An 11,484-nucleotide genomic window follows, 5' to 3' on the forward strand; every position below is an offset into this window, starting at 1 on the left:
GATTATAAAATTCAATTTTTAAGTGTTCACAATTTAAAAATACAAATTTTGAAATTTCGATATTATCATATATATATAATCTTTATGTACAAAATTTTTCACTATGTTTGAGAAACTACTAAAATTTCACTATTGACACCGCCGTCTTAGTCACAGAAATTTAGCTGCTGCTGAAGCCAGAACCAGGAGTCTTTCTTTCACGGTTGAACAAAAACAAGAGACCTTCTTCTTGGTGAACGCTCTTTTTATTCCGTTCATGGTCAACGGTGTCAGCTGTAAAAACGTTAAAGTTTGTTGACCCAACATTAAAGCTCCTTTTCTGTACCGCACTGAGCGAAAGTCTAGTTTCGCGGCGAATTTGCATTTCTTTGAGTAGCTATTGCAATTTAGAAGTGGTTTTTGTCTGAGTTGCGATCCACTTCTACACCTTTTCTCCATAAAGCTTTTTTCGTTTGACAGGTCTCTTTATCATTATTTTGTTTTGATCTCGTTTGTTTTTTAGCAATGTGTTGTGCCAGTGAACGTGTGTATTTCATTCTGTTAGTTAGAAAATTATTTTATTTTTTTAAATAAAGTTCTAGCAAAATAGAACACCCAACGATAGCTCAAGGTATGTGTCTGATTGTTTTATTCAAAAATTGTTTACGCACTAACCAATAATTTCCATACAATTTCAAGATTGGTCAAATGCAAAAGTTACGTTGTTGGTGGCAGAGGATTACGGTGAGTTTTGTAAGCAGCTATACCCACGGCGTTGTAACGATTAAATTTTTGGTTGACAAAATTTGGCCGTTACAAACCTTGAATAATGTTTATTTCATGTGATTTGGTCAGTCGCATAAGTTCATTTAATTCAGCATAAAAAAATTCTATTTCGTCGTCACTTTTGTCAGCAGTTGGTGCATATACTTGAATAATATTTATATTAAGTGTTTTGGCATTTATTTTCACCATCATAGTCCTATCGGATTTGGGAATGAATCCAGTGACAAATTTTGCAATATCCCTTTTCATTAGTATGCCTACTCCATTACGATGATGTTTGTTTTGGTTGCCAGAGTAATAAACCTTTTTGTTTTGAGAAAAGAATTTTCCGCAGTCGGGCCACCATGTTTCGGTTACGACGAGTATATCAATATTGTGTTTCTTCATTTCTAAAATTGTGTTAGCTAATTTTCCTGCTTCATACAAGCTTCAAATATTCCATGTTCCAATGTTTAAAGTTTGTTTAGTTTTATCTCCGGGGATTCTTAGCACCGTCGTATTGCCGGAGACTGAGGCCTGAGGATTGTGGTTGTACTTCCATTGTTACATGATATGCTGGGATATATACTTCAGTGGTTTCCCGATGCCTTCTGAAGGGTTTATTGTTTTCCGTCAATACATATTTATATAGCGAGCCAAATACATTTGGCCGCTTTCAGCCGTACCTCAAGTATCAGACGCTGAAACGTTGTGGATTGCTTTTGGCTTCGATATTCACTGTCGACCTTACCGGCTTGGGGGCCCTACCAGTAGCTACGCTACCGCCGGCATCGCTATCTAGATCATCATATCTACTAAGCTCCTTCATCGCGTCAAAATAGCAATCCTCGAAGATCTATTGCACAAAAAAAGTTTCCTAGTGAAAATAATAACGAGATACAACCAGATATTTCATTAGCGGCATATATCATATCGAATAAATTTTTACTTCAGACCTAAAAAATAAATAATACAATTAATTTGAAAATATTTATTAAGTAAATAATAAATATTTTAAAAATATCAATTTTATGTTTTTTTTACGTGGAATTCTTGTTACAAATTACAAAATTTCCAATTCAAATAAATGGATTAATATTATGAATAGATAGTTAGTAAATAGATCAATTAAATAACAAAATAATAATTTGGTATACTACACTATTCTGTATTATACTGTACTACAATATATGTTATAGAAAATTTTTTGTGTCAGAGACTTTATGTGTTGAAACGAAGCAAAGTCCGTGTTTCAGTTTTGACTTGGTATTGTCGTCCATTGATATACATATTTCGATATCATAAAAGTGCTTATTACAATATATTATATGATTCGAAATATTTTTAGTAGGTGGGATGTACCAAACAACAAGTGTGAATCTTAAGAAATGTCGTTGTGGATTCGTTGGACCTGGTCTCTAAAAACATGAGAAGGTACAATATATAGAAAGAATTGTGCAAAAATATTATATATATCTTAGGTTGAAGTAATAATTTTTAAGTAAATTTTAGTAAAATACAAAATAAGTCTTGAGACTAGTTTGTTTTAGGCGATTTAAGTTTAATCTGTTCTAGTAATCTTTTTAATTTAAAATCTTTATATCTCTGTGTTTAGATAGTATATCAATATTTGTAAAATTTTGTTTTTGTAAAAAACGGATTTAGAACATTTTATCCTTGAAATATTGAAATATTTGTAAATAATCTTTAACTATAACACCGATACTTAGGAATATAATTTGCACCACTACAATAACAAATAACAGAAATAATATAATAAATTTTTAAAGTTTCATTCAGATTTTCGTGACATTTGCTGAGTAATTGTATTCATAACTCTTTAAGTTGAATTAGGGGGTTAGTGAAGAAAAGAAACAAGAGCAAATTCTAATGAACGGCTTAACGCGCAACTCAAAAATAAAATGATAAATTTTAGCAAACGCTTCATATGTGCAGGTATGATTAAATGAAAAGAAATTTTTCAAGAACACGAAGCTTAAGCCGGCAATAAACCATCAAACACAATGGATCTGGCTTAGTAGACAACATTCCATTAATGAATGGATGATTATTGATATCTGTATTATTTTTTTCTTAACTTCTAACTCTCTTCTTTTCGATGTGTAGTAGGTAGCACATATAGCCGGTATGTAGGAAGTACTTATGGACTTAAACGTAGTTACGCCCATGTATTAAATAGTATTAACTAGTATTTGTTCTTGTAATATATATAGCATTGATATATAGTATTTGGTATTTCGTACTTACAACCTTAATAGAAAATATTTATATATTCCTCTCGCATGACTTTTTAAAAGTATAAAAGAGGGACAAAACACCCAGACTTTATCAATCACAACTCAACGTGAGATAAGTAAAGAGCTCCAAATCTGATACGACTATTTACATTTTCATTAACAATAATTTGAATAGAAATTAAATAATGGCTGAAGTATTCGAATCTAACTTTTCAATTCGTTCTATATTATCGGACACAAAGTCCTCTTTGGAGATAGAGAGTAATACTTCGACGAAAGAATGGGCCATAAGTTCATGTGATATTACTTCTTCAGATGAAACATTATCGGATGAATCTACATTCACTAATGAGAAACCAGCGTATACATACAGTTCACTGATTGTTATGGCTATACGTAGCAGTCCTGATAAACGTTTAACATTGGGCGGGATATGTGAGTGGATAGCTAATAACTTTCCGTACTATCAAAATAACAGAAACAAGTGGCAGAATTGCATTCGGCACAATCTAAGCTTGAATAAATATTTTGTGCGAATACCTCGGGCGTTAGATGATCCAGGACGCGGTCACTATTGGGCAATAGATCCATCAGCGGAAGACGTAACAATTGGGGAAACCATTGGCCGGTTACGTCGGAATAATAATTCAACGTTAAATGATTCAAGAGCAACTTTACATTTCAATGGTGGTTACTATTACGGACATCCTTAAACGCTGTGTATTTTCCGACTCCAGGAGAAGTTCACTTTGTACAAGAAGCTGTACTACAAAAACAACAAGCTCTAATCAACTTTGAGCCCCAGCTCCCAACTGAAGACCAAATTGCAGTACATTAATTTCAAGTTCAACAAACACTTTCTGCTGAGTACGGGTGCAATCTCCAACAATGTACTATGTATGGGGGACTTCCATTGTAATATAATTCAAGGAAATAATTTTTTAATTTATTTATTTCATAAAGAAACTGTTAACTTGTACATAGTAATAATATGATATAAGATATTTTGGTAATTGTAATTGTCCAATGTATATAAATTTCATAATATATTAATAGATGTGAATGCTTAAGCAAATTTCTTCTGTTTTTTATTTAAAAAATGATTAATATTTTATTTGCATAAGGTAATTGGGAAGAAAGGTCTCTAAAGATCGAAGATCTATTGTACAAAAAAAGTTTCCTAATGAAAATGATAACGAGATACAACCAGATATTTCATTAGCGGCATATACCATATCGAATAAATTTTTACTTCAGACCTAAAAAATAAATAATACAATTAATTTGAAAATATTTATTAAGTAAATAATAAATATTTTAAAAATATCAATTTTATGTTTTTTTTACGTGGAATTCTTGTTACAAATTACAAAATTTCCAATTCAAATAAATGGATTAATATTATGAATAGATAGTTAGTAAATAGATCAATTAAATAATAAAATAATAATTTACAATACTACACTATTCTGTATTATACTTTACTACAATATATGTTATAGAAAATTTTTTGTGTCAGAGACTTTATGTGTTGAAACGAAGCAAAGTCCGTGTTTCAGTTTTGACTTGGTATTGTCGTCCATTGATATACATATTTCGATATCATAAAAGTGCTTATATTATATGATTCGAAATATTTTTAGTAGGTGGGAAGTACCAAACAACAAGTGTGAATCTTAAGAAATGTTGTTGTGGATTCGTTGGACCTGGTCTCTAAAAACATGAGAAGGTACAATATATAGAAAGAATTGTGCAAAAATATTATATATATCTTAGGTTGAAGTAATAATTTTTAAGTAAATTTTAGTAAAATACAAAATAAGTCTTGAGACTAGTTTGTTTTAGGCGATTTAAATTTAATCTGTTCTAATAATCTTTTTAATTGATGATAAATCAATAAAATTTAAAAATCTTTATATCTCTGTGTTTAGATAGTATATCAATATTTGTAAAATTTTGTTTTTGTAAAAAACGGATTTAGAACATTTTATCCTTGAAATATTGAAATATTTGTAAATAATCTTTAACTATAACACCGATACCTAGGAATATAATTTGCACCACTACAATAACAAATAACAGAAATAATATAATAAATTTTTAAAGTTTCATTCAGATTTTCGTGACATTTGCTGAGTAATTGTATTCATAACTCTTTAAGTTGAATTAGGGGGTTAGTGAAGAAAAGAAACAAGAGCAAATTCTAATGAACGGCTTAACGCGCAACTCAAAAATAAAATGATAAATTTTAGCAAACGCATCATATGTGCAGGTATGATTAAATGAAAAGAAATTTTTCAAGAACACGAAGCTTAAGCCGGCAATAAACCATCAAACACAATGGATCTGGCTTAGTAGACAACATTCCATTAATGAATGGATGATAATTGATATCTGTATTATTTTTTTCTTAACTTCTAACTCTCTTCTTTTCGATGTGTAGTAGGTAGCACATATAGCCGGTATGTAGGAAGTACTTATGGACTTAAACGTAGTTACGCCCATGTATTAAATAGTATTAACAAGTATTTGTTCTTGTAATATATATAGCATTGATATAGAGTATTTGGTATTTCGTACTTACAACCTTAATAGAAAATATTTATATATTCGCATGACTTTTTAAAAGTATAAAAGAGGGACACAACACCCAGACTTTATCAATCACAACTCAACGTGAGATAAGTAAAGAGCTCCAAATCTGATACGACTATTTACATTTTCATTAACAATAATTTGAATAGAAATTAAATAATGGCTGAAGTATTCGAATCTAACTTTTCAATTCGTTCTATATTATCAGACACAAAGTCCTCTTTGCAGATAGAGAGTAATACTTCGACGGAAGAATGGGCCATAAGTTCATGTGATATTACTTCTTCAGATGAAACATTATCGGATGAATCTACATTCACTAATGAGAAACCAGCGTATACATACAGTTCACTGATTGTTATGGCCATACGTAGCAGTCCTGATAAACGTTTAACATTGGGCGGGATATGTGAGTGGATAGCTAATAACTTTCCGTACTATCAAAATAACAGAAACAAGTGGCAGAATTGCATTCGGCACAATCTAAGTTTGAATAAATATTTTGTGCGAATACCTCGGGCGTTAGATGATCCAGGACGCGGTCACTATTGGGCAATAGATCCATCAGCGGAAGACGTAACTATTGGGGAAACCACTGGCCGCTTACGTCGGAATAATAATTCAACGTTAAATGATTCAAGAGCAATTTTACATTGCGGTGGTGGTTACTCGTACGGACATCCTTATCACCAAAGCAACACAATACCGTTTAACTCTCATTACTCTCATTACTCTCCAAACGCTGTGTATTTTCCGACTCCAGATGAAGTTCGTTTTGTACAAGAAGCTGTACTACAAAACCAACATCAATTTCAAGTTCAATAAACACTTTCTGCTGAGTGTGGGTGCAATCTGCAACAATGTACTATGTATGGGGGACTTCCAATGTAATATAATTCAAGGAAATAATTTTTTAATTTATTTATTTCATAAAGAAACTGTTAATTTGTACATAGTAATAATATGATATAAGATATTTTGGTAATTGTAATTGTTCAATGTATATAAATTTCATAATATATTAATAGATGTGAATGCTTAAGCAAATTTTTTCTGTTTTTTATTTAAAAAATGATTAATATTTTATTTGCATAAGGTAATTGGGAAGAAAGGTCTCTAAAGATCGAAGATCTATTGTACAAAAAAAGTTTCCTAATGAAAATGATCACGAGATACAACCAGATATTTCATTAGCGGCATATACCATATCGAATAAATTTTTACTTCAGACCTAAAAAATAAATAATACAATTAATTTGAAAATATTTATTAAGTAAATAATAAATATTTTAAAAATATCAATTTTATGTTTTTTTACGTGGAATTCTTGTTACAAATTACAAAATTTCCAATACAAATAAATGGATTAATATTATGAATAGATAGTTGGTAAATAGATCACTGAAGTAAAAAATTAATAATTTGCTGTACTGTTATAGTCTTTATTATATTTTGTTACTATATATGTTATACCTATATATGTTACGTTTTTCTTGTTATATTTTAGTCTAGTTTTCTTAATAGTGATATAATGAGAAATTGGGAACCATGCTTTTACCGTAAAATATAGCACATGAATTTATATTTCGTGTACGTTAGTTCTTGTCCGTAAGAACTGAGAATTCTTGATAACATAAATCGATATTTAATCAGGTAGGGTTGTTTTGGAAATTATAGTGTAAGTAGGTATAATCCGTAAGATAGTTTAAAGTATTTTTTATGGAGTGGACTGTAACTGCAACAATTTATACTGCTGAACCCATTTTTACTGGAGACCGTAGGCTATGGGTTATATAGTATTGTTCACGTAAAGACAAGTTTCATATGTGTAGTTGTGTAACACATGACGAGTTTTGCCATGAAAGATATTCGAACTAATTTGGTTCACAGGCAGTAATGCATTTACTATGGTCAGTCAAGTCTGGTGCTTCGGTGTAGGTTTGTTGAGTTGGTGTCTTGCTCTTGTATTGTGACGATTCAAAGAAATTTATGTGATTATTGCGCTTATATTTGTACTATAACCTTTTGTTATATGATTGTCAATTAAGTAAATGTAACCAACATGTGATATATATATATATATGTATATTTATATATATAATCAAAAATTGTCAAAAAATTTAAATCTCACATTTTTGATCCATTTAGCAGTTTTTATAATTGTATTTTATTGTTAAATCATATGTAACTTATTAATATTATTTTCTATTTTGAACATTACTAGAAGAGTTCTTACTTATACAGAATTTCAGTAAACTTAAAGCAATATTTTATGTATGAGTGTGATTTAGGGAATTAATAGAAATGATGGAGCATAAAATTTTTACGAGAATATCTAAAAATAAACACTATTGAAGCTTTGTTATTTCCTTTGTCAAGAAACTGTATCATTAAAATGACATTAAACCAAAATATATTACATTCCCTGCATTTGAGTATCTTAGTAACTGGAAAATCCATTAGAAACTGCAAGCATGCTAGCAGGACATATTAACATTTGACGAGTTTTTTATTACAAAATGAAGCAGGCTGTATAAATTCAAATAACATACTGAGTCTGTAAAAATATGAAAAATTAAATGTGAAAAGAATGAAGTTTCGCAAAACTGCTTAAAATTTAAGAAAGAATTTAAGTAAAAATTAATGCGATTTTTTTTTCTGTATAAACATAAACATCTTAAATGTAAGAAATCAGCCTAGATATGAATGATATCTGAATTTGAATATTTTTTTGAAATTCCATTAAAATATTTTTTATTTTGTTTTTTAAATATTACATTTTTATTGTGCCAATTTATAAACTTGATTAAACTAAAGGCAACCATTCAGTTTTGCTATATCGAATAAGGGTTTCCATAAGCTTCTCGTACATTTGGAATATGAACTTTTATAGTACCAAAGATTAAGTGAAACTTCAAAAGTGCCTTAAGGTTGTCAAAATCTTCAAGCATCTAAATTAAATTTACATAGATCGAGTATTTATTGGTCATTTTAATTGGCTTCAAAGCCTTTACTTTTTAAGATGTTCAAATGGCATCATTTTGTATTTATTTCATTTTTCATTTCAATTAATTTAAAACTGCTCTTGACTTACGATTTTATTTAGATTGATTCAAGTATAGCTTTGTGTAGAAAATGAAAAGGCCATAGAATATTTTTGTAACCGTTTCTTGTTTTAATTTTTAATAAATTTGTAATAATGCAGTTTCATTATTATAGTTAATAATAGTTAATCTGCTATAGTGTAAACACTTAAATGCAATTGTACACTTATCGTTAATTGAGATCAGATAATTGTAATTTGTGCTTGCGGTATAAATTGTTGATTTACATTGGTTGGGAAAGTTAGTACTTTATATTATAACTTCATTTTTAAAAAAAAAACTCATTATGGTTTTTTTTTTATATTATACAAAACAGTAAGTACTACTATGGTTCTTGTCAGTGCGCACAGCAATTTGAAACACTGTTTCTACATGGCTCCCGGTAGTTAGCTACAATCACCGGTGTGTAGAAAACCAATTCTGTTTCTAATGAAAACATAATAAAGACTCTAAATGGTTATGAGAATTGTGATTGACGAATATGCATCTATATAATTTGAAGTCGAAGATTTTCTCTCTCCTGAATATGTATTGTAGGGTAGAAAACTATTTAAAATGATCAAATGGCGATATACACTATATATGTCATGTCACTAAGCAAGAATGCAGAATCGAATTTGCGGTCAGTCAAAGCTTGGTACATTCGGTATTTACAATTATCTTAATCAATTAAAGGATTACTGCAATCTGTATGGACAGAATTCTTTTTCATCAACTTTGTTTATACACATGGCTCCATAGACGATAATGATTGTGAAATTAAGAAGACTTTCTTGTAAAAGTTTGAACAGGAGAAAAACATTGTCTCTATTATGACATTAAAATTTTTGTGATACACGCAAAAGTGGGTAAAGAAGTTATATTTAAGCATACTAACCATAAAGAAGATATTGGCCTTTATGTGTGTTGGAAAAGTTTTGTGAAAAAGTACAGTGCAAGTTAGATATTTAAAATCTGCAATTGTTTAATTTATTTCTCTATTTATATCGTACAACTGCACCAGAATATGTGTAATATATAAAAAAGGCATGCCTGTAAAATCATCTTATTAACCCAATATTAGTCTCTAAAACATCTCCCTTTTTGCGCCATTAGTACGGTTATAAAAGTATTTGTCTAGCAAATTGATGGTCAGATAACCATCAATCTGATGATTTGTCAATTTTTAATCTAAATGCAGAGTTTAATGTTGATACACAACTATAATAGTCAGATTAGTAAGTAGCACATTAATATATTTAAATAAATTTGATAGTAATCATATAAACATTTTAATAAAATAATTAGCAAATGAATGGGGGATTATCTTTTGCTTTTGATGGAATAATGAAATGAGATAGGTACAGTACAAAATCTTACTTATAATCAGTTTTTAAACAATTGGCCATTGATATTAATATACCCAATAAGTGAAGAAGTTTAGATATATATAGAAGTTTGATAAAAAATATTAATTCAATTCCTTTGTAAAATGTAGGAGTAATTATGGCAAACATTTGTTACGCTAATATTTTAACAATTAAATATGGAATAATTAGATATTGGTGATTTTAATTAAAGAAATCAGATAAAATGAATATATAGTTTCGATTAGTACTGATATTTAATATATGACTTTTTATAATAATCAACTATTTCACGAATATCTAAATATTCTGTTAAAATATAATATTCGTAATATAAGAATTAAAACATTTCATAATGAAAGTTTACTTTGTTATAAGAAAAAAGTGTTTGTGAAATTAGAAATTTGGTAATTGATATAATTGCCTTTTGCTTGAAATCGCATTAAAGTAATTTTTGTTTGCGTTTTAACGCAATTTGCCTCAAAATAATATCTACTCCCCCGACGCGTAATGGAAAAACACAGAAGCAATTTATTCCTTTCATGGCGTTTTCCGTACATTAATAACACACTACATCCTTTTTGTATATACGATTAGTTCCTTTCGTATATTTTTCTCCTTTGTTGATTTTATTCTGTTTACTTAGCGTCTGTTATTATGTTTCGTATTACAATGAGTTCTCCAATTTCATTCTAATGTCATTATTTCTAATTATGGTTGAATTTTGGGGATTTTATGTGAACTAATATTCGCATTAAAGTTAGGTACTAAAACAATTTGCGATTTCATTCTTTCAATTATTCGGTTTATGAAATTTTTTTATTTCGAACTGTCTTTTTCTATTTATGTTATGTCTTAATTAAATATTCGTAGTTTTTATACCTTATGATCAAAAAAAAAATTATTCGTTCTTTTCTTGAATTCCCGCGCTTATCTAGCGCTTTATTTTCACGCTGGCAACACTATTATACACATTCTGTCAAAGTTTAACGCATATCATACGATTAGTTTTTGTTTGGTGTCTATACAAAGAAGTCGAAAAATTTTCGTGTGGCGATTTTTAGCTAAATTTCATTCAAAAAAAGCGCAGATAGTGACCCCACATTCATCGAACGTATCATAACTGGTGATGTGACATGGGTCTACGAATTTGACATGCCCACCCAACAACAATCGACCTAATGGTGCTTCGTAAGTGAGCCGAAACCGAAAAAGGAACGCCAAAGTCGGTCCAAAATCGAGGTTATGCTGAAAACAGTCAGCACTATGACTGTTTTCGATATTCGTGGTGTTCTGCACTATGAATTCCTTCCGGATGGTCAAATGGTCAAACGGTCAATAAGGAGTATTATTTGGCAGTTATGCGTCGTTTGCGTGAGGCCATTCGCAAAAAGAGGTCAGATTTATGGAAGGAAAAATCATGGATTTTACACCACG

General features: G+C 29.7%; 2 protein-coding genes across 2 annotated transcripts; both read left to right on the top strand.

Annotated features, from left to right (window-relative positions):
* The first annotated feature begins 3,187 nt into the window (after positions 1-3,187).
* On the top strand, positions 3,188-3,715 carry LOC119667589 (forkhead box protein G1-like). The gene has a single exon (XM_038076892.1). It carries the CDS (start codon positions 3,188-3,190, stop codon positions 3,713-3,715), a length of 528 nt encoding a protein of 175 aa, XP_037932820.1.
* A 2,041-nt stretch (positions 3,716-5,756) lies between these two features.
* On the top strand, positions 5,757-6,422 carry LOC119667590 (fork head domain transcription factor slp1-like). Its single transcript, XM_038076894.1, has one exon. It carries the CDS (start codon positions 5,757-5,759, stop codon positions 6,420-6,422), a length of 666 nt encoding a protein of 221 aa, XP_037932822.1.
* Positions 6,423-11,484: the final 5,062 nt, after the last annotated feature.

The sequence above is a fragment of the Teleopsis dalmanni genome, chromosome 1 (genome assembly GCF_002237135.1).
Source record: "Teleopsis dalmanni isolate 2A chromosome 1, ASM223713v2, whole genome shotgun sequence".
Lineage (NCBI taxonomy): Eukaryota > Metazoa > Arthropoda > Insecta > Diptera > Diopsidae > Teleopsis > Teleopsis dalmanni.